The sequence below is a fragment of the Oratosquilla oratoria genome, chromosome 15 (assembly GCF_046742065.1).
Source record: "Oratosquilla oratoria isolate Oo_2021 chromosome 15, ASM4674206v1, whole genome shotgun sequence".
NCBI classification, from domain to species: domain Eukaryota; kingdom Metazoa; phylum Arthropoda; class Malacostraca; order Stomatopoda; family Squillidae; genus Oratosquilla; species Oratosquilla oratoria.
The window spans coordinates 32067864-32093204 of NC_134791.1; the positions used below are offsets into that span (position 1 = coordinate 32067864).

Genomic DNA, 25341 nt, shown 5'->3' on the forward strand with positions numbered 1-25341 from the left:
CCTACCTGTGGGCCTCAAGGAAGCTTTGGTTGAGTCATATGGTAAAATGGCATGTGATTCACATGTATGGGCCCATGAGCGATTCCTATGGGAGCCTCCTGGGTCAAAAGTTGTGGGACAGGCCAGAGGCAAGGAAGGGAAGAGGAGTGAGGACAATCTTCCTAACAGTTACTATCAGACCATCTGAGGTTTAAGTGATGTAGTTAATCAAATCAATCTGTTACCCTAGTTCTTTCCTGATAGAGACCTGCAGTCCTCAAGAAGCTGGTCATGGCTCAGTTCAGCCCATGTGTGAAGTGAAGTGTGAAGTGCTCTATGTCTTTTGTGTGGTAGTTGCATTTAGGTCAGTTGGGAATCTGTTGTTTTGCCAATTCTGTGTTGGTACTATTTTGACTAAAAGGGGCATTGGGAAAAAGGGGAATGTCTGTTGAGGAAGGACGGGAGAGGACAGAAGATAGGGGTGAATGGAGAAGGGTTGTGTATGGATGATGTGATGCATGAGGGGGAGTGGGTGGGGGATAGGGGGTGAGGGAGTATGTATGAGAAATAAATTGATGCAGCCCAAAGGAATTTCTCCCCGTCTTCTACTTTTCTGCATAAGGGGATGGAGAGGGGGGGGGGTCGCTGATTTAATGAAGCGGCATTGATGTGGATGTGCTGTGTCTTGCGACACTGCTTCTGACCCAGGGCAGTGGAAAAGATGCAGGGATGACCTGTCATCCAGGAGGTACCAAGATAAGAGGGAGGGAAGAAGGTAGAGGGGAGTGGAGTAGGTAGGGGATGGAATGGGTGTGAGTGGTTTCTATGCCTTTGCTTTTTGGCTACCTCCTGTGTAAGGGGAAAAAAGCCTTTGGTATATGTATGTATGTACTATTTTGACATGGGGTTTTAACCACAGATGTGTTAACAGTTCTTTTTTGTCTTGTGAATGATTTCTCTGTTGGGTTAATTTCTGGGGCAGTTTGGTGAAGTATAGAATTAGGTTGTCTGTTGTGGAGTAGTTGTTGATGTTGTAATTAGATTTGTAATGTACTTTAGTTATCATGAAACAAAAATATTGTCTTGTAGTAATGCACAAAAAGTAATGTGTTCTCAATCTCTCCTCTTTGCTTACAATAACAAGGTATTTCCGGTCTAAGAGGTAATGTATCACCTCATGTAATCTGATAAATCACTCGGCACTAGTGTTGTTTGAAGTTATTGCATGTCTCAGTTTATACTTTTATATTGATACTTTATCACATAATACAAAAACTAGGAGTACATCCTTTGTTGAGATCACATATAAGTCAATGCTTGCATGCAGTTAAGCACCATATTTTTCTCTAACGTCACTGGATTAGTGTGTATGGATTTGATGAAAGGAAATTTATGTGCTGAATGTGGAGATATTTCATTATTCATAAAGTTAAAGTAAGTAATGGCACAAGGACTAGTGATGAGAGATTCACATGTGGTAGACTTCTATGTTTATACAGGTGACAGAATAGAGAAAGAATATTGAGTTCTGAGATTGTAGAAAATTACTACATTGTTAACTTTAAGGTCACTTACATGAATTTCTTCTCAGAATTAACTTCAGGTAGTGAGAAAGTATCTAGACTACCAGTTTAGTAATTTATCTAAGGATGCTTGAAATTTTTTTGCAAAGATATTGTGGGAAACATTTCATCTTCACTTCATAGACATACATGAGTCTTCTCAAAAGCATTGGCCTTAAATCTGAATACTTTCGTGTATGTTTTACTTTTGAGAATCCTCTGAAGTTTAATAGATATGGTGCATTTATCATAAACAATAAATCATCATACAATTCTTTACCAATGTTCTTATACCTTGATGTTATTGGGTTGAACTGAGAATGACTCACTAAAAGAACAAAAAAGATGTGCACATTATTTTGATGGTCATTCTTATCTGAAAGGTATTTTACAAATGCTGAAACTAAATTTTGTCCCTTTTGCCACCTTAATCAATGTATGTACGTGATTAACCCCACTATATCTGTATGGTGTGTAGTAGCCTAAGCCATTTTTAAACAGTGTACTTAATTGATTGTGTTCACCTAATTATAGTGTACAAGAAAGCAGCTAGTCTCATGGGGTCACATTTATTTTTCTCCATTTATCATTATTGGATCTAGCTTTAAATTAATTTATGGTTATAGCTTAGGGTATATTATCTAGGCATCAACTTTTGAAATAGTCTAGAACATGATATAACCCAAGCTAAAACCATAAATGAATTTAAAGCTAGGTATGATAAATGGAGAAAAAGAGATGGGACATCTTTCCTATATACTATGATTAGGTAAACAAACTTAGGTAAATATCTTGTTCTAAAGATGTCATAGGCTACTGACACCCAGTATAGTGGACTTCATCAAATATATATGTTGAATAAATTGGTACCAAAAATCTGTGCTCTTGTTGTAACATTCATTGTTTCAGTTATTGTAAGTAGATTTGAGCAGATTTAATCTGACAGATTATTCTGCTGAGGGAAAATTGATCACTTCCAAAATGGTTAGAACCAATCATAATCCACTCTCAAGTGTTGTCATTGGAGGTGAGGATCACAAATGAAATTTCACTTTCACAATCACAAGTTCATGAATAGACTAGCTACACAAACATATTTGCTGATGAGGGCAAGATCATGTGAAGGATAGGAGATAAAGAAGACTACAAATTGTTATGAAAAGATCTAGACAATGTATATGCATGGAGCCAAATATGGAAAATTAACTTGAGCAAAGCACCAAAAAAGGAAAAATCTTGGAAGTAAGCAAAATATCAAAAAGACCCTCAATAAATCATTCAATAGGAAATGAGGTAGTTACAGAAACAGAAAAAAAAATTGGGGAATGGTGGTCATGGACAACTTGTCACCTGACAAACATATCAACAAGGTTGTGGGTGAGATATGGAAGTTGTTGATATATATAAAAGTAGCTCTTTATTGCATAGACAAGGAAATGAAAAAAAAAAAAAGAATGATTTACTCTACATTGAAATGTGCAGTGGTAGTGTGGTCTTTCCATAAAATGAAGGATATTAACAAGAGTAAGAAAGTGCAAGGAGCAGCAGCCAAGTTGGTGCCCAAACTTGCAGACAAACCATATGAGGGGAGATTAGAAGTATTGGAGTGGCTGTCACTGAAAAAAAGAGAAGAGGAATCATATTGTTACCTCAAGTTTCAGAGACTGGAAACTTGCTGTTCCATAGTGACTGGCAATGGCCCTCAGGCCTTCTCATTGATTTCTTGAGGTAGATACTGTCTGTGTTTTATTAGTGTGAGACTGCTTCTGTGTTACTGGCTTATATTAGTAGGAGGGAATATTCGCTTATTGTCAGGTTTCCTTATGTGAAAAGGTGGAGGATATAAAGTCAAAACTAATAGAAATTTCAGGTCCAGTCTGAAGACCAAATGTTAACCCTCTGGGGATACACTTCCAGATTGAGGTGAGGTTGTTGATGGGTTTTGAAGACAGGGGGATACACTTCCAGATTGAGGTGAGTTTGTTGATGGGTTTTGAAGACAGGCAGCAGGGAGATAATTCTCTCAGATATTCATTGTGCAGGACCATCACATGCAGGTACCCATTGCTGTTTCAAAATAAGTGAAATAGGTAACATGTACATAGTATTCAGGACATTGAAGGGAGTGGACAGAACAAACATTGAGGACTCCTTCATTTGGAATGGGAAGGCCTCTTGAGTTCATGGGAACAAATTGAAGATCATATGTTAGAACAATGTCAAGAAACACAGTTTTCTGTACAGATGTGTTAACTCTTGGACAGGGTCCTGACATTGGGTAGGTGGTGGTATATGACCTGGGGCAGCACTTTTAAGGGGATGGTAATTCTAGCCTGGACTTGCTGCCAACAAAGCTAATGATAAACTAATGATAATAAGAAAGAGGTCAAAGAACCCCTAAATATTTTACTGTAATCAATGGTTTTTGCATTTTTTTGCACTGAGGCCACACATAAGGCGCACCTCACAATAAGGCGTACCACTCGATTTTGGTCGATTTTAAGGATTTTGCCCGCGCCTTATGGTCCGAAAAATACGGTATATATATTTTTTGTAGTTGCACATGAGTTACCCCGGATTCTATGAACTGGTTTGATCATATTTTCTGTGTTTATTATTACTCAGAGCAAAAGAGAATGAGTAATACAGCAGTCACTATATTTTATTATGTGAGTAGTTTGATGCATCATATATATATGGCAGCCAATGCTGCGTGCAAGAATTTGATTTGTACTGAAGTGGTCAATCAATTATTGTCCTATTGTAAAGTTAAAGTTAAAGTTGCCAGGTTTCAGTTCCAATATCAGTCTCTCAAAGACTCTCCTCAGAACATCAGCTGAGGCAAGCCTCAACCCCCCACCATGGTGCTCAGCCATGGCAGTAACCTCCCCAATAAACAGCTTAAGCTCACAGGCCCAGATGGGGCTCAATCTGCTGACCCCGTGACACGAGGCCAGCTCGCTACTACTATTGCCAAAGAAATTTTGGACTGTTATTGTTGTATTACTTTGGATCAGTTTCTCTGTTGCTGGAGGAGGGGAATAAGTCATCTGTTGTCAACTTTCTCTGTGTAAAAACATGGGGGAAAAATAGTCAAAGTTGATTAAAAAAAAAAAGGATCTTGAGCTCAGTATTAAGATCAAGTGCCTTACCCCTCCAGATGGAGGTGGTGTTGATGGGTTTTAAAAATGGGTAACATGGAGTTGATTTTCTCTGATGTCCTTTGAGCAGGATCAATATTGGCAAGCACCCATCATTGGTGCCTCCATAGTCTTTTTTCAAGGCACTAATGGGTTATCATGAAAAAATCAATCTTCTCATAAATAAAAACACTTGTTTTGGTATATTAAACCTACTTTACTGGGGCAGCACTTTTCCTGTCATTCTGAATATGGTAAAAAACTATATTCTATGAAATTTTGAAAATTACCACTATTTGAAATGATCTTTTTTGCCACATGTTCTTATGAAAAATAAGAATTAACCTTAAAGATATTGATTATTGCAATGCAGTAGTATACATGATTGGTAATGAGCATAAATTCAGTTTCTATTGGCAAGGATTAATTATTTAATTTCCATATCATTAAGTTTATGAATTTGAAATGCTTGAGATGAAGTGTATATGAGGTGCTTATCTGAAGATCCACCTATTACTATAATTGTTCACAGAAGATTAAGGGATTGGTTGTGTTACCTTACAGTCCAGGAGGCAATGGCTGTGTGTATAGTACCTCGCAACTGACAAAAATGTACTCCAGGTGATTATCATCACTGTGCAGGGTGATTGTGATTTATGTGTGTGATTATGTGTGTTGTGATACTGCTATCATAGCTGTAGTAATTTTAGTAGATATGGTTATGGGTCTTGCACTTTAACTTGTAAACTGATACTCTTGCATTTTTTAATTGTGGTACATACCACATTTTTGGACATATAGGGCACATTTTTTCTATTCTTAAAAAGGGTCTCAGAAAATCACTGCACCTTATATCCTCAAGATCAGGCTTTGACTTGCTATGGCTACTGACTTGTAGTGGTTTCAGTGCTGCTGTAGGCCTACCAGTGCTGTAAATGTAATTCTAAACACTTCCCTTACAATTTTTCCCCATATTTTGCTAGAATGATTAGCAACTGAATATTATAAATGACAAATATAGATATATTGTACACATACATATATATGTACAAATATAGATATAATTGTAATTTGTATTTTACCAGGACATGATAAGTAAATCTGTATTCACAGGAGGGGCATATGTGTAACTAACAGTGAATAGATTGCTCTAGTATTACACATATGCAGTTACTCGCTCCACCAAGATGATTTGCTCCACCATCCCTACTCTCAGAAACAGCAAAATAAAAACCTACCTTTTTAGTATACAATGGATTGTTGATAATTTATTTTGTTGTGTTTTCCTATTCATAACACAAATGTCTTCCTCACAGTAAAACAAAAGTTTGATTTACCATAGTTTGAATATACAAAGGATTGTTGGTAATTCATGTTGCCATATGGAAGTGTTGGGGGAGCAAATCATGTCGCTGGACATGACCACTGTGTATGTGTACTGCAATGATAATGCATCTTTTGCTTGTGCTGTTGTTTGTTTATTTGAGAAAGAGGCATGTGATCAGTTGAGAAGCTGCATACTGTCTTATTTATTATGTTATCTACTATTATTTCAGTGTTTTTTCATATGTTATAGAATGCAAAGTTAATTTCCATAAAAAATCTGGTAAGCTTAGGTGCAATATATGAATGCTGTATTGTTGGTGTTTACAGATTTTAAATAGAAAGGCAATGATTCAATATAATGACATAATTTTCCAAATAGAATAAAGAAGAGTAAAGTATCAGTTCATATTCTATATATCATGAAGTATTTTGTTATGTATCTGGACCATTCTGATGATGCTAAAGGGCCTGGGGTTAGCTGCATTTTCTTTTCTTTTTTTCATTTTTCCCAGAATAAGCCTGCCAAAATTGGGGTGAATCTTCTATGCTTGTGTGCCTTATATGTCCAAAAATGTTACATTTAGAAAACTTCCATAATACTGGGAGTTGTGAGGATTTCTCATATTTGTTAAAATTATCCACCTCTTTGTACTTTTCTCCCATGAAGAGTCAAAACAAACTTTGACTTGGCCATATCCTTATGATGGGGGAAAAGGCCATTGGTATTACTGTACACATATGGATTATGAAGGTTTGTCTTGATAGAAATTGTACAAAATTACTAATTGGAATCAGAAGAAATTTTGTCCTGTTTTTCTAAGATTCCCTGTAATTAAGTTTCTAGGAAGTTAAAATTATCATTCATATTGAAGTACAAAAATGACAGTGATCTCTAAGAGAAAAGTATTTATCATGTATAGTACTGTTTCAAATTTTAAATATATCCTTCATGGAGAATAGATTTGTGAGACTGGTCTGCAGTGGGGCCTTCATACACAATCTCTTGTGGAATACCGTTCATGATATTAATTGTTCATTATGTAAATCCAATCCAAAACTCCACTCATACCCCACATAAAAACATTTAAAAGGTGGAAAATATACATTTTAAATCACAACTTTATTTCATCTTGGAATGCTTCGTGTCAGGTACATCTTAACTACACAATAGGCATTTTCCTTGGGAGGGTGATTTCAAAATGAATATAAATTATTATAATTGTTTTCAGTGATTGTACCAACAGCACTGTTTGGGGCAGAAACATGGAACATAAGAAAGGAAGAGAGGAAGAGTTTAAATGTGTTTGAGTTGAAATGCCTGAGAAGTATAGTAGGGGTGACTAGGCTGGATAGAGTGAGAAATGAGGAGGTGAGGAGGAGAGTGGGGGTGGAAAGGGAGTTGTGAGATAGGGTTGATGAAGAGTATTGGGATGGTTTGGACATATTGAAAGAATGAATGAATGAAGATTAGTAAAAGAGATGTGGAAGGCAGAGGTAGAAGGAGTGAACATGAGGGGCCGACTAAAGATGAGATGGATGTATGATGTAAAAGGGGCATTGGGAAAGAGGGGAATGTCTGTTAAGGAAGGAAGGAAGGGAGAAGACAGAAGATAAGGGTGAATGGAGAATGGTTGTGTATGGATTATGCTGTGATACATGGAGAGGAGTGGGTGGGGGATGAGGGGTGAGGGAGTATGTGTGAATGATATTTTGATGTAGCCTGAAGGGATTTCTCCCCATCTTCTCTTTTTCTGCATGAGGGGATGGAAAAGGGGGGATCACCAATTAAATAAAGCGGCTTTGTTGTGGGTGTGCTGTTTTCTTGCTACATTGCTTCTAAACCAGGTCAGTGGGTGAGATGCAGGGATGACCCGTCATCCAGGAGGTGCCAAGATGAGAGGGAGGGAGGGTGGTGAATGGGAGTGGAGTATGTGGGGATGGAATGGGTGGGACTGGATTTTATGCCTTTGTTTTTGGCTACTTCCCTCATAAGGGGTAAGAGACTGGTATATGTATGTATGTATTTTCAGGAAATTTGAGTGTTCAAGGATAAAAGGTATTCTGATTCCAATTTTTTTTTTTTACATGACAAGAAGCCAGTAGTAAATCACCTGTACTTCTATACTTATGCTATCATGTCTTCACATATCACTGAATATCAGTCTAAGTAATTTCTCCAGTTGCTGTGATTTTGTGAAATTTTTATAGTTCAGTGATGATATTTTACTGTTTTTTGGTATCATAATAGTCTGTATTAAGTGGAATAAAAGTGTGTATTATGGAGCTAGCCTCTAACCTAAAAAAATAATTGTTTTTTCTTAGATAAATGTTCAAATGCAGTGTGCAGAGTTGAATAATCAGATGCACTGTATAAATTTTGTTGTGGCAAACACCAGATGATTTAATTTAGCTAAGGGTGGTGTCTGGTCAGATTGGGGTCTCAGTTGTTTGAGAACTCATTCAGGCCAGGATCTAACCCTTGGTGGAATAAAACCACATGGTACCCAATAGAATATACATACAGTGTGCCAAGGTATTGAATTTTTTTTCTCTAGTTTTTACCAATATAGTATTACTGTGTACCAAATTCTGAATTTTATGATATCTTGCGTAATATAGGATTGGTTGGAGAATCATCATATACTATGAAATTTCACAATTTTAAACCTCTGTGCTTTGGGATTTTACTTTATATGTTTCAGCATGCACAAAATTGTAGCAAGAAGTGTATTGTTTTATTTATGGTCCTAGATTCATCCTTAAGGATAAAATAGTAGAATTATTTTATTGGGTCTAAGTTGAATGTTACCAGAAAAAAAAGAAAACCACAATTATCGTTAATGCTTATTGACACCACTCACCCTTTTAACGCATTTAAGATTGCATTTTTATTTAATTTGTTTAGTTCTGACTCAGAGGATAGATATGTAAAGTATAGCCTGTCATATTGTTGCTTATGCTCTCCAAAGCAGTGAATGTAGGTGCATTTTCATTTTATGATTGCTGTTTGTGTGAATGTAGTCTTCTACACTTGTAAAGTGATTTTTCTGTGTATAGTATCATTGTTCCTTAAATAAACTAATTGTTCACATGATGCATGCAGTAGGTGTTTCAAGTAATCCTCATGCACTTAACATCAAATATGAAGTGTTTATGAAGCACCTGTGCAAATCTCTAAAACAGTGACTTGAATAAAGTCATTTGGGAACAGTTGTGCCTCATAGAGAATTTTTTATAGGGCGGGCTAACCCCATGGACCCAGTGAAGTCCATCATAGATTTTAATGTGGCCAGTACCAGGCAGTTTTATTCAGTTTAGGGTTGGACACTTGGCTAAATGGGATGAAAGTTTTACAAGTTAACCTCCTCAATATCCTCAATTTGATGATACCTTTTACAGATTTTGATCTAAATAATGCTAAAAGAATGAAAAAAAAATAAGAAAAATCATATTAGTGATGGATTTCATCCTAAAAGATTCAAATGTTTTTATATTGAAACAAGAATTAATTTATTTGGGTTTAATTTAGTTTAAAAATTGTAAAGATCTTCTAGCAACTTGAAATTTTTATATCATATGTAACTCTACATAGGCTTTTTCCCAAATAGGCTATATTAGTCATGCAACTATACTTTGCTCCATGTCTCTAGATTTTGAATTTTTCAATTTATTTGGTCGAGTTGTTTTATTTATTAACTTTTTCAAAGATGTTTCTCATTCTTAGCTTGGAAAAGGACTGATTTTTGTTGGCTAAGCTGGCCCAGAAGTTCAATAAAATTGTTCCTATCTATATATTCAAACCATAAGAGATAAATATATACTTGTGTGAGGTAAATATTTGGCTGAGCCAGTGACCTCAGGTCACTTGGAGCTACCAGCTACATTTCAGTCATGTCCTCGTCTATATTAGGGGTGAGTAACATCTTAACAGATATGATACTTGCACTTTAATATATATGATCATCTTAATTTGTGAATATAGTATTAATACTATTAGTTTATAGAATTTGAAGTTGTGTGCAAGGATGCATAATAGTCTATTTTGTAACATGCTCAATAACTTATGTGAGTTTTTCATTTGTGGATGTATGGTAAACATGCTGAATTAAGAGAAATAACTAAATTTTTTGTTTAATTTTCTCCAGTGCAGGTCCATATCTTATGATGAAAATTATAGGGTTTAATTGTTGACCATTAAATGAAATGTGCATGAATGATAGAAATTTGAAGTAAAGGTACAATTAAGTTCAAAACATTGCACATATGTAAAGTTGTTTTAGTAATTTTGTTGATATACAGTATACAGTCTTACAATGAAATTAAATAAAACAAGTACAAACTGCAATCATTCATAAAATATTTTTTAATAGATCCCCAGAATGGTCCAAGGTGTCTGTGGCAGAAAGAGAAAAATTGGGGCTTACATTTGAAGATGATGGAGAATTCTGGTAAGTAATTGAAGTACTGTACTTTTGTAAGCATTTAAGATTTAGAACGTGATTTATATTTACCATTTATTTAGTCATCCCTGACCCTATCCCTAGACAGGTATGATCCTTGAACCACAAAGAATCAAGATGGAAGGGACAATAAATGGGTTTTGGATGAGTGTGGGATTGGGGAAGGGTGGTAATTTACTTTGACTCAGCTACCTCCCTTATAAGTAGGAAAGAGTTTTTTGGTAAATGTTTATATGTATTTACTCTGTGGTAAGAATTGGGAATTACATGACTGAAAACATGGTTAACTTTCAGTACTTCTTATCAATCTCTTATTTTCTTGTAGAGAAGATTACCAAATTCTTTTTAACTTCTATCATCCTTCCTTTCTACTTACCCTCCTTTACTATATCTTTATATCCTCCTTTACTATATCTTTATATCCTCCTTTACTATATCTTTATATCTTCCTTTACTATATCTTTATATCCTTTACTTTGTCTTTTTCTTTTTTACTATACATAACTCCATTTTTTCAACACCCTGTGGTGGGTGACAAGAATACTACCATTGCATTCTCCCACCATCCCTATGGGCCAGTCATGCACCATTCTTTTATGATTGGAGACTGAGGTATCCCTCTTTTCTACTATCATATTTATCTCTCCTTTACTACCTCTATAACTCCACCTATTCAGCACAGTACTATTCACAAGGATAAATGCTGGTTATTGCCAACAAGATACTGCATGTCACATAAGGCAACTAAAGGGGGGTGGACTGAGGGGACTAGACCCTCCCTCTATTTGTATTTTTCTATAATGGGGATTCCAGGCAAAAGTATGCTTTGACTCAGCCACCTCTTTATAAAGGTGATTGAAGCCTTTGCATATGTATGCACTGTGAATGATGACAATTGTTGCATTGAATTTTACTGACTGGGAACTCCCAGCCCCTCAGTAGCCATCAACAGTCCTTGGGCCCTCCTTTAGACCTTTTCATGTTGTATTAGTATGAGTCATTAGAGAGCAGGAGGAGGAGAAGGAGGAGGAAAAGATATTATTAACTCAACTTGCACAAAAGAGGGAGGAAATAGTTCAAATGGTTTAAACATTATGCTTGTATGTAGAGTAACCACATAAGGTTGATTTCTGTAGACTGCAGGATTTTAAGTGCAATATATCAAGTTAACAGGACAATTATGTGTTGCAGCTATAGGTGTTTAATGTTGAGACTGAATGTCTTTAGCCATTTACAAGATAGTACTTGGTAGATATTTGTAAATATGAGATTTAGTTATTCAGAAGTCAAGGCAAACTTAAGGTAACAATTATTCAAAATATCCTTTATGAGAGTTCTTGTTTCATTAAATTCTAATCTCATCAAAGCATACTAATAAAAGAAACTTTCCAGGCCTTTGGGAACCTGATTGAGGAGTTCCAATAGTATTAGGATTTAGACAGTTTATTAATGTTTTCAGATTTAGATAAAGAACTAGTGATCTATTGTTTGAACAGTGTTTCATAAAATGAAGTAATTTAGATTTATTTTTACAGTTCTGTTTATTGCCATGATAGATTATCATAAGAATATTGTAATACTTTTCTGTATGAAACATTGGATTGACATGTATATTTCTCTTTCTTTGTGTGAAAGGATGACCTTTGAGGATTTTGTGACCCACTTCACTGACCTTTCCATCTGCTTTCTTCTGAACACAAATGTTTTAAGTCTAAGTAAAAGATGGCATGAATCAGTTTTCCATGATGCTTGGACCATTGGTATTAAAGGACACAACTCAGACAGAGCTGGAGGTTGCAAAAATCACAAGGATACATTTTTACGTAACCCACAGTATGTGTAAGTATTGTAGACTTTTGGGATGTATTGAGAGTCTGTAGTGCATGTTATTGAAATAAGAACTGTAGAGATGGGATTTCTAGTGCTTTTTCATTAAGAGATTTTGTATCAGGGAGCATATATCATGGATGGAGGTTATAGAACTGGACAATAACATAATTGATTTAAATAATAGGAGCATAAAGTCAGTATATTAATTTTTTCCTTAATTTAAGAAGAATTTGAGTTGTAGTTAGAAATTTAAACAGATAATAGATAAAAGTACAAATAATTTTTCTAATGTTTTTTTACTAACTAAGACATGATGGATTGGTATTGGTATTACAGATTTGATGTCAAAGAAGACACAGATGATGTAATTTTTCAGCTGATGCAGAGGGATGCAAGAGAGAAGAGGAAAGAAGGATTTCAAAACTTAGTTATTGGATACCATGTTATGAAGGTTAGTCTATTATTAAATGTAATGGATTTGTAAGAAATATTTCATAGATATAGCTTTGTAGATTAATGGTTTATGGTTTGGATAAGGCCAATGACAAGTGTGAGGAATAGTTGTAATTTTTTCATTATTGCATCCATGTAGTGAGATGCTGTTTTTATGAATAGTCTGTATCATCCATGAATATGCCAAAAGTTATGACATCTAGTTTTGTCAACTATACCTCATACAAGAGATTCACATTTTTTTAATAACCTTCACTACTCCCTCGAGCCTAACATGTTTTCTTCTCTGCTGTTTCATGATCTCGTTAAATTTTATTACATCTTTCTATTGGCTAGACAGCCAAACTTCCAGAACATCTCACAGTTCATTGATCTTTACCTCATTTGATTTTATCCAAGTATCATTTACCTTTATAGTATTGAGAAGATTAATCCTTTCACTCATCAGTCTCATTTTCCCTTATGAGTAAATAAATTTCTGCTTTCTAAGCCAGGCTAATGGCTCTCCTATTCAAGCTTTTATTCCAGATCATGAAATTTCAATTCATGAGAGGAGAGTAAATTCCTGAAAAATCGCAACTAGGTTGCAAATTCAATTACCTTTTGTAGTTACAACCTGAATGAATGGCCAAATTAAATCTAAGTTAAGACCAATTGGTTAGTATCACTTAATAAACCCCATCCAGAATATAAAAGTGACAAGAAGAAGAAATGAATAGAACTAGATGCAGTCCTGCAATAGTGGAAATACTATAAAACAGTGTTTTACATGACTGGATTGGGGTAATTGATTAGTGCACATGGTTATTGGGATGACACCATGAAGCACACCAGTTATGTATTGATTCTGAAGAATTCAAGAAACCAGTGAGGATTGATTGTTTTTGCAATTACACAGTGTGGATTGTGACTGAATCATCTGGACTTGATGCATATTTGAAGTTTGATTTAAATGTTCATTTTGGAACATAGCCTATGCATTGACATTTTGGTATGTTCTTTGTTTCGTTAGAAATGTTGGTAAATCAATGAAAAATTTATCCATTTGATCTATCAAAGATTACTTTGGATCTATGGATTAACATATTAGAGCCTAATCTTGGTGGCTTGTGCATAACTGATGATGTTAAAAAGAAGACTATTCTTTTAGTGTCATTGGGATAAGAAGTTTTTAATGTTCTAGGTAATCTATGTGCACCAGAATTACCAGGTTCCAAGTTATATGATGATATTGTTTCACTGTTGAAAACATGTTATGTAGTCAATCCTTCCTATCACAAGAGCCTTTTGGTATTCCAACAAAGGAAAAAGAGGAAGGAAAAGTTTGTAAATGACTTATATGCAGAACTAAAAAAGCTAGCTAATGATTGTGTGCTTAGATGACATTTTGATTTCAGAATAAGAGATCAGTTGTTAATGGCAGTGGAAAATGAAGTGTATTTTTCAAACTTAGTAGCCTTGGATATAGATTTGAAGAGCATGACCTTGGTTAAAGTTTTGGGAAAAATCACAATTTGGAATAAGCTTATGTTAGTGACAGAATAATGTCCAAATGAATAAAGGTAAAACTGTTTTGAATGCTAGATCTATTGAGTATCTAGGTGACCACATATCTGGTGGAGCCTTCTGCTTCTGTAAAAGAATTACAATCTTTTCTAGAGATAATTATCTATTCTTGCAAGTTTGCAAGAAATTTTTCTTCAAAGCTATCTCCATTGTATAATTTGTTAAAGATGTAAAATTTAGAAAAATGAATGCAATCTATAAGAAAGCTCTTGAAGGTATTAATAATGATTTTGCTGAAGTTACAGTTTTGGGTAATTTTGATGAGGAAAGTCTTTCAATTGTAGAAGTAGATGTGTCTCTTATTGGAGTTAGATGTATATTGTTACAAAAGTTAGATGATATAGAAAAGCCCATTTCTTTTGCAAGTAAAAATTGTCAAAAGCTGAACTGAATTATTATTATTTGGATAAAGAGGGAATAGCTCTTGTGTTTGCTGTTAAAAGATTCAGGTATTTTTTACTTGGTAGAAGATTTGTTGATAGAACAGATCATAAACCCTTGTTATGCTTGTTTCGAAGAGAAAAGCAGATTCCTTACAATGCAATGCAAGAATACAGTGCTGGACTTTATTGTTATCTCAGTATAATTTCGTTTTGGTTCGTAAACCAGGGAAAGAAGATATAATTGCTGATGCATTTAGTAGATTACCCCTAGATGATGAATTGCAGTCTGGTACACAAGCTGAATATTTGAAATTAGTAGATATAATAGATTTTGATAATATTTATTTTCAGGTGATTAGAATGGTGACCAATAAAGATCCTGTATTGACTCAAAGGATTTACAAAGGATTACAAAGGCGGAGCATGCCGACAGGAGACCTTTTGGTCCATATCTAGGTCCGATGCGAAAAAAATCATAATAATAATAAAATAATAAATAAAAACTATAATAATGTAAATAATAAATAAAATACATAAATAAATGCATAGGTATAGTTAAATAATAAACAAACAGGTAAATAGTAAATAATAATAAATTAACATATAACTAATAATAAATGAAAATCAGACAGACAAATGATAACAAAACATACATACATACATACATACCAAGGCTTTTTCCCCCTTCCAAGGGAGGTAGCCAAAAAGGGGAAGGCACAAAAACACTCCCACCCATTACATCCCCAAATACACTCCACACCCCTCCCACCCTTCCTCTCATCTGAGCACCTCCTGGATGACGGGTCATCCCTGCACCCTGCCCACCGCCCTGGGTCAGAAGCAGTGTCGCAAGACACAGTACATCCACAGCAAGGCCGCTTCATTTAATTGGCGACCCCCCCTCTCCGTCCCCCTTTGCATATAAGGCGAGGACGGGGAGAAATCCCTTCGGGCTGCGTCAAAATTTACTCACACATACTACCCCACCCCCCACCCCCCCGCCCATTTCTCCTCATGCAGTCACAACATCATCCATATACAACCATTCTCCACTCACCTCTGTCTTCCATCCTCTCCCTTCCTTCCTCAACAGACATTCCCCTCTTCCCCAAAGCCCCCTTCACCCCATCCATCCACCTCATCCTAGGACGTCCCCTCATGTTCACTCCCTCCACATCTGCCTTCCATACCTCTTTTACTAGTCTTTCTTCACTCATTCTTTCCATGTGTCCAAACCATCCTAATAATAACAAAACAAAAACAAATAATAATAAAATAAATTATAATCATTACAGCATCTTGCTTAGGTGTTTATCTAAATGATTCTTAAAGCTTCGAACTGAACTACATTGCACTACCTGTGCAGGAAGTTTATTCCATTCATTAACTACATGGTTGGCAAAGTTGTTTCTTCCAAATTGAATCTATTTCTGGACAGTTTGAGACCATTGTTTCTTGTCTGATTCTCTTTCAATGTGATAATTTGGTCACTTTTGATGTTGACAATTCCCTTGAGAATTTTAGAGACCTGTATCAAATCACCTCTGAGTCTACGCTTATTTAGGGAAAACAGATTCATATGTTTTAGTCGGTTTTCGTATGATTTATTTTTGATATTTGGAATCAGTTTTGTGGCTCGCCGTTGTACTTTTTCCAGTCTGTCAATGTCTTAAATGAGATTCGGTGACCATACGGAAACAGCATATTCCAAATGTGGACGAACTAATGATTTATATAGCTTGTTAATGAGTGATGGACTTTTGAAATCAAAAGATCGCGCAATCAGTCCTAGAATCTTATTTGCTTTCTCAGAGGCTGAAATACACTGCTTAGATGATTTGAGGTTGTTACTGATAATTACGCCGAGATCTTTTTCACTATCCACTTTTGTTAACGAATTTCCAAATAACTTGTAATCATACTTACTGTTATTTTTACCTATGTGCATTACCTTGTGTCATAATAATAAGACTTGGTAGCTACTCCCAAGCTTTAATCAACTAGAACACCTGGAAATACATTACAATATATAGTTTACACAATATATACATATATAATGAACATATAGGACTCATCATATGAGTAGACCACATAATTGAACAAGTAAGGGAAGGAAGCAACTTACGAGGAGAGTCACGACTGTTTCTCTAACCGGTCCCAGACAGAATGCGACGACGTAGCTAGTCAGCTTCATCTACAGTTCACCCAGTATGACGTGCAACCAAAACAAACGACGTAGCCAGACAGACAGACAGAGTATGACGCGCAAACAAACAAACGATTCGAAGTTCAATGACAAAATATGACACTCTCCCCTCCTGAAAAGAAAAAGACAAGGTATTCTATAGGTATCAATCCCATCCGTATCTGTCCGGAGACTTAGACACATGGGTTGACCTCTGTACTAGAGGTGTTGATGCATTCGCCTCTACGTCAGCCTCTTGATGAAGTTCAGTGTTCTCTGGAACGTCAGGGAGTATGGTAGTATGTACAGCCTCTGGTGACGAGGTAGAAGATGGTTCCAGATTTCCAGCAGGAGAGTAGTTGACCTGTCTTTTGGGATAAGGAGCCAAGTCGCGGACAGAAACTGTTGACCCCGCCCATCCTGATGTCTAATATTAGCATAAGTTGGATTAACATCCAGAAGTTCGACTTGATCAACCAAAGGTTCATTTTTGTTTTTCCCTAACGAATCTTCTCAGTAATACTGGACCTGGTGTCATTAGCCATGAAGGTAGAGAGCTTCCAGAGGAAGAACGATGTGGAAAACCAAAGAAACGTTCGTGGGGTGTGACATTTGTAGATGTAGACAGAAGGGATCTAAGAGAGTGCAGTACATCAGTAAGTACCAATTCCCAATGTTGATCGGGTAGGTCCCGCGACTTCAGGGCCAGCTGGATTGCCTTCCATATAATACCGTTGAGCCGTTCCACTTGTCCATTGCCGATAGGGTGATATGGGGTAGTTCAACTCGTAGCAATTCCTTTTTGTAAGAGGTAGGTTTTAAGATCCTTGGACATGAACGATGTTCCTAGATCAGAATGAATGTAATTAGGCATCCCACATAGGCTAAATACCTGTTCCAGGCATTTGATCACAGTTGTCGTATTCATATTGGGACATGGAAAAGCAAAGGGGAAACGGGAGTATTCATCTACAACAGTAAGTATATAGGGATTACGTGAGGCGGTTGGGAGAGGTCCTTTGAAGTCGATGCTTAACCTCTCCATAGGCTGAGTAGCCTTGATGAGTGTTCCTTCTTGAGGTCTATAGAATCTTGGCTTTACCTCTGCACAAATCTTGCAAGAAGTACAAACCTTCCTGACATCTTCAGTGGAAAAGGGGAGGTTTTTAGATCTCACAAAGTGCAATAAACGAGTCACTCCTGGATGACATAGACCCTCATGTAGTTCAGTGAGAGTAGAAGACGCAGAGACAGTAGAACAACAGAAGGCTCGAGAGAAGGCATCTGGAACCACATTCTCTTTACCAGGACGATAATGTACGGTATAACTGAAGGCAGCGAGTTCCATCCGCCACTCCTGGATCTTGGTATTCTTGATCTTTGTGCGTTTCCGGTTGTCGAACATAAAGGCTACCGAACGCTGGTCAGTAATAAGATCGAAATGTTGTCTAGAAAGGAAGTGGCCCCATTTACGGACAGCTTCAATTATAGCAATGGCCTCCTTTTCTACAATGTGATAACATGTTTCGCTTCCTTGTAGAGTCCTAGACATGAAAGCTACTGGTTTCCCACCCTGGTTAAGCACAGCCAAAATGGCTACTTCGGAAGCATCACATTCGACTTCAAAGGGCAAGTTTTCATCCACAGAGCATAACGTTGTTCTTTCAAGTTCTAACTTGAGCAGACTGAAAGCCTGTAGAGCTTCTTTATCTAAAGGAAACTTCTTGAAAAATCTTGTATCCATTTGGCATAGTAAGCAAACATACCCAGTGCTCTCTTTAAAGATCCCCGACTTGTGGGGGGTGGGAGTTCTTGTAGTGGTCGAAGCCTCCCGGGATCGGGTTTTTGTTGACGAGTTGCGAGTAAATGCCTAGCGAATATTTCGTTGGGTGTCTTTACATACAAATTCTGTAGAACAGAAATAGCCGAATCATAATTAGTACATTCCTCGATGTATTCATAGACATTATGACTAACACAGTTCACAAGAGTTCTTAGTTTGTCAGGTGCATTTTCTCCACACTCTTGTATGAAGTTGGAGAAGGTTTTATACCAGTGCTTCCACTCTCGCGCTGCAGTTGAGGAGCTGGGGTCCAGATCCAGACGAGCCGGCTTTAATAGTTTTTCCATGTTCTAGTTGATTAAATTGTCATAATAATAAGACTTGGTAGCTACTCCCAAGCTTTAATCAACTAGAACACCTGGAAATACATTACAATATATAGTTTACACAATATATACATATATAATGAACATATAGGACTCATCATATGAGTAGACCACATAATTGAACAAGTAAGGGAAGGAAGCAACTTACGAGGAGAGTCACGACTGTTTCTCTAACCGGTCCCAGACAGAATGCGACGACGTAGCTAGTCAGCTTCCTCTACAGTTCACCCAGTATGACGTGCAACCAAAATAAATGATGTAGCCAGACAGACAGAGTATGATGCGCAAACAAACAAACAAATTTCATTAGCCACTTTTCAGACCATTGCTGTAATTTATCTAAATCTTCTTGAATATATAATTGGTTTGAGTGATCATTTGCCACTCTGCACAGTTTTGTATCATCAGCAAATTTGGAAACAGTAGATTTTAGTCCATGGTCTATATCATTTATATATATTATGAATAGAAGTGGCCCAAGAACGGAACCCTGAGGAACTCCACTTGTAACATTTTTCCATCTAGAAGTTTTTCCATTTGAAACAACTCTCTGTTTTCGACCATTCAACCAATTACTAGTCCAACCTAATAGGCTACCACTTATTCCGTGTAAAGCTAATTTAGTAAGTAGTCTTTCGTGTGGGACAGTATCAAAAGCTTTTGCAAAGTCTAGATATATTAAATCTATATTGTTTCTTTTGTCATAATTCGAGATAACTGTGTTGTAGAATTCGAGTAAGTTAGTCACGCAAGAACGTTTCCGTCTGAAACCATGCTGGCTATCATTTATCAAACGGTTACTTTCTAAATGATGTTCGATAGCATCTCTGATGATAGTTTCCATTATTTTTCCTATGATTGAAGTCAAACTTATAGGCCTATAGTTATTTGGCTTCTTTTTGTCACCTTTTTTGAATATGGGAGTAATGTTAGCTAGCTTCCATTCTCTTGGGACTTCTCCAGATATGATGGATTTCTTGAAAATAATTTCTAATGGAACAACAATCACATTTTTCATTTCCTTTAAGATTCTTGGATGCCAACCGTCAGGCCCTGGTGTTTTATTAACTTTGAGTTTATCTATACACCTTTTCATTTTTTCTTCTGTTATATTTACCGTAGTAAGTTTACCCTAAACTTTTCACAGGTTTCAGTTTGGAATTCACTTTGAGGTGTTTTGTTTACGAATACTGAGCTAAAATAATTGTTTAAGATATTACACATTCCTTCATTTGAATATTCAAGTTGACCGTCAGCAGATAATAGTGGACCAATGTGATCCGTAATAATTTTTTTATCTCTAATGTAACTATAGAATTCTTTGGGATTCTCTTTGGATGTATCAGCGATGTTAATTTCGTATTGTCGTTTTCTTTTTCTTATTGTCTTTTTTAAATCTCTCTGTATTGATACATAACTTTCATAGTCATTAGATGCACCTGAGCACTTATATTTCTTATAAGCCTGTCTCTTTTTAGCAATACTTTTTTCAGTTTCTTTGTCGAGCCACTTTGGGCGAGCCTGATTTGGGGGACGTCTGTCCTTAAAAGGAATGTAAGTTTGAATCATCTTAGTGAGCGTATTTTGAAATATTTCCCACATCTGATCTACAGGTCTTTCGTTTAATTTTGCCTCCCAATCTGTAAGCTGAAGCTCCTGACGTAGTCCTATGAACTGAGCTTTACTGAAATCGGGTATTTTAGAAACACAAGTATCTATTCTAAAATTGTTTAGGAGTTTGAATCTAACTAAGTTGTGATCGCTATTTGCAACAGATTCACCGACTTCTACATCAGTTACCATGCTTTCGCAGCTAGTGATCAATAGATCGAGTAAGTTTCCATATCTTGTGGGCTCTTTTACATGCTGAATTAAGTAATTGTCACCAAGAAAATAAATCAAGCGACTACCTATATGGCCATGTTCAAGGGTCATCCAATCAATGTCAGTAAAATTGAAATCACCCATTATCAATAAATCTCGGTTGCAGAAACTAGACAGTTCTTGAAATAACAGTTTGTCGTCTGCTATGTCATCTTTGGCCTATATATTACACCTATATTAATTTTTTTTCATTTGTTTGGGTTAACTCAACCCACAAACTATCATATGCATCTTGTTTCACTTTCTCTAAAACACAAGCATGAATATTGTTTTTAACGTACAACATAACAGTTAAAGAATTGTTTAAAACTGGGATGGTCCAAAGAGGATAATGTGTCCTTACTAGAATATGCTGCTGCAAAAGGAGAATTATCTCTGCATAATGATGAATATTCATTCCTGTGGGTGGATTTAAGAATTAAAGTGTGAAATCATTTACATAGTTGTCATAATGGTATCAATGCCATGAAAGCAGGAGCTAGGAATTGGATATGGTGGCCAAAGATAGATCAAGACATTGGAGAAAAACTTTAAGAATCCTAAAGGTCCAATATTGTCTTGGCCTAACACTGGTAAACCATGGTCGAGATTGCATACAGATTATGCTGGACCTATTGAAGGGAAATATTTCCTTATGATTTTTGGTTCCCACAGTAAGTTCTTGGATGTTCATTTTGCTACTGCTGCAATGTTGACACTAACTATAAGACATTTAAGAGGGTCATTTGCTAACTACGGGATTGCAGATGTTATAGTGTTAGATAATGCCCTAATCTGGTTTCTAATGAAATGGAGAAGTTTTTAAGAAAAAATGTCATTAGACATGTAACACCAGCACCTTATCATCCCATTCTTGTTGCCACTATTTTATTCAGGATGGGGTTGATTAAGAGTGATACCAACTGATTGGTTTTAACTTAGATTTAATACAACCACTTGGTCGGGATGTAACTACAAAACATAATGTGATCTTAGACAATCATGACAACAGGGTTCATTGTCACAATGGGGTTACTAAACACTACACCTTTCTTGTTAAGTTCTTGTAACCTTTTAAGCTATTCCTTCCTTTTATTATGGTATCACTTTCACTCTGGTCAGTTTAAAAAAAAAAAAAAAAAAAAAAAAATTAATCAACCACCAAAAAATTGTAGAAATCTGCCATATGCAGTGTAAATAAACATGTTTTCAAATACATACTTCTTTTGTGTAGAGTGCTATCAAAAAAGTATTTTATGTTGCAGACATGTTACAAAATTTGGAACCACCAATTTTATGTTCAAATAATGATCCCTGAGTCTTTGGTTAGGGTGGGACTTTTTTAAAATCGCAGGCTTATAGTAGTAGGAGGGAAGCAGTCACCAGTTGTTAGCTCTCCTTATATATAAAGGTGAACCAATTACAGTTGAGTGTGACTGAATGTCAGCCCCTTGGGCTGCACCTCCAGGTGAAGTTGAAGATGTTAACAGGTCAGTCAGTCAGTCTGTCAGTTTGTTGCCCCAAGTCTCTTTTATAGGAGAACCATGGTGCCCAGGTAACTGGTAATAACCATCAGGTGGGGCCATGATTCATTAAGGGAAGAAATATTGTGTTGTGTAGGGATTGATAGTTTGGGGCATTGTCGTGTTGACAGATTTTGAAGATGAGCAGCAGATTTTACTCTGACATCCATCTCATAGATACCTGTCACTGCTACTTCCATTTTGAATATCAGTACTTGAATGGGAAAAAAAAAAATTTTTTTTGCTTTTGATATAGCACTGAATATTAATGAGAACATGTTACAGGTGATTTTTAAAAATATTTTTTATATATTTAAATAGTACTTTGGATTTTGTATGTGGGAAATAAATTAGTGTTTAATTTCTTATTAGGTGGAAGAAAACCGCCGTTACAGAGTCCATCGTTTTCATGAAGAGGTGGCAACTAGTGACTATATACGCACAAGATCAATCTTCCTTCGGGAACAACTACACAAGGGTAGATATGTTGTTATACCCACAACTTTTAAGCCAAATGAACAGGGAGAGTTCATGTTCAGGATATTCACTTCAAGAGATCCCAGTGCAAGGTGAGTAGATGGATTTCAAGGATATATATCTTGGAGAGGGAGATGTCATATCATATTAGCTTCTATCAATCTATATACCAAGAACTTTTCCTCCTAATAATGGAGGTAGCCAAGTCAAAGGCATGTACCTAATCCCACCCATTCCACTCCACTACCCTTTCCTCCCTGTCATCTTAGCTCCTCATTGATGATAGGTCATCCCTGTATCCTGCCCACTACCCTGGGTCAGAGGCAATGCAGCAAGACACAGTACATCTACAGCAAGGCTGCTTCACTTAATTGGGAACCCTCCCTCTGTGTCCCCTCATGCAGAAAAAAAGAATACAGGGAGAAATTCCTTCGGGCTGTGTCAAAATATCATTCACGCATAAGCACCCCCTACTCCCCATCCCCTGCCTCTCCCTTCCTTGCATAACAGTATCATCTATACACAGCCACTCATCACTCCTCCTTATTTCCTGCCTTCTCCCTTCTTTACTTGACTCCCCTTTCACTCCATTCATCCATCTCATCCTCGGTTGTCCCCTCAAATTCACTCCTTCTACCTCTGGCTTCCACACCTCTTTTACTAATATTTCTTCACTCATCCCAAACCATCCCAGTTACTAAGTAGTAATTTCTAATGTCAAAAATGAGCAACTTTAGAGATGTTGAAGAAATATCTGAATATATACATACATATATATACCAAAGGCTCTTTTGCCCTTACAAGGGAGGTAACCAAAAAACATATACATACATATACCAAAGGCTTTTTCCCCCTTACACAGGGGGGTAGCCAAAAAGAAAAAGGCATAGAAAACACTCCCACCCATTTCATTTCCCATATCTTCTCCTGTCTTTCCTCAACAGACATGCCCCTCTTTCCCAATTACCCCATCTATTCATCTCATCCTTGGTCATTCCCACATGTTCACTCCTACCTCTGCTTTCCACTCCTCTTTTACTAATCTTTCTTCACTCATTCTTTCCATGTGTCCAAACCATCCCAATACTCTTTCATCAACCCTATCTCCCAACTCCCTTTCCAACCCCATTCTCCTCCTCACTTTCTTGTTTCTCAATCTATCTGGCCTAGTAACCCCTATCATACTTCTCAGGCATTTTATCTCAAATACATTCAAACTCCTTCTCTCTTCCTCTCTTATGTTCGATGTTTCTGCCCTATACAGCACTGTTGGCACAATCACTCTTTCATACAATCTCCTCTTAGTATCCATTCCGAAGTGTCAAGTTCTCATTACACTTTTTAGTCCACCAAGGCATTTACTTGCTTCTCTCAGTCTACATTCTACCTCCCCTCCACTCCTCCCTTTCCCACCACATCTGCACCCAATATCTAAACCTATCCACTTCTGCTAGTCTCTCTCCCTTCATACTCACTTCCAGTCTGCTACCACTTTCTCCCCTTGTACATCTCATCACCTTACTTTTACCCAGATTTATCTTCAACTTCCTTCTTTTGCACACCTTCTCAAACTCTGTCACTAACTTCCTCAATCCCTCCTCTGATCCTGCCACAAGCAGAGTGCTGTCAACTGGCATATCTCCCCACTTTTCTCCATTTACTTTAACCATCTCCAATCCCCAACCCACTACCCTTGCATTTACCTCTTGCACCACCCCATCTATGTATAAATTGAACAGCTAAGGCAACATAACACGTCCATGGCAAAGTCCCACCTTTACCTCTCAAACCACTCAATCTCTCCATTTCTGATTCTAACACAAGCTCTACCACTCTTATAAAACATGACTGGTCTTAACAGCTTTCTTCCTATCTGAATATAAAGTATAATAATGTATTTAACCACAATTGAGTATTGACTGCATGAATAATACATATTTGCCTAGTTGGAAGAGTTGGAATAAAATGTATTTGTCTAGTAGGAAGAGTTAAGGATGTACATGTTCTAAGGGGAGAGAGTGGGGGAATATCAAATAATTTTTTGGTGAAAGGTAAGTTGAGAATGGAGGACAGATGGAGAAAGAGGAAAAGGACAGAAGGTAGGGCGGTGCTTAAAGTAAACTGCGTAAATGAGAAAGAAAAGGAGAAGGAGAACAAGAAAATGCTGAGAGAAGAGTGGTAGGGAGTGAAAGATAGAGTAGAACTAGGAATGAAGGAGGAATGGGGATGGTTTGAGGAGGGAGTCGTAAAGTGTGCAAAAATGGTGTGTGGAACAAGGAGGACAGGAGGAAATAGAAGGAAAGGTAGTGAGTGGTGGGATGATGAAGCAAAGAAGGTTATAGGAGAAAAGAAGCAAGGATTCACAGATTGGTTACAAAATAGAATGAGAGAATCATATGAGAGGTACAAAGAAAAGAAAAGAGAA

At 36.7% G+C, this 25341-nt stretch overlaps 1 protein-coding gene across 4 annotated transcripts in view; it reads left to right on the plus strand.

Moving 5' to 3' along the window:
• The window catches only part of LOC143033390 (calpain-5-like), a 138493-nt gene that overhangs the window by 93552 nt on the left and 19600 nt on the right, over positions 1-25341 (plus strand). For 2 of the 4 annotated variants that reach the window (XM_076198741.1, XM_076198742.1), the window contains exons 9-13: positions 5246-5302; positions 10378-10455; positions 12103-12306; positions 12634-12748; positions 22812-23008. In XM_076198741.1, the coding sequence (XP_076054856.1) occupies positions 5246-5302; positions 10378-10455; positions 12103-12306; positions 12634-12748; positions 22812-23008 (651 nt within the window). The remainder of the gene's footprint in view (positions 1-5245; positions 5303-10377; positions 10456-12102; positions 12307-12633; positions 12749-22811; positions 23009-25341) is intronic. The other 2 variants (XM_076198743.1, XM_076198744.1) reach the window with 1 other exon arrangement.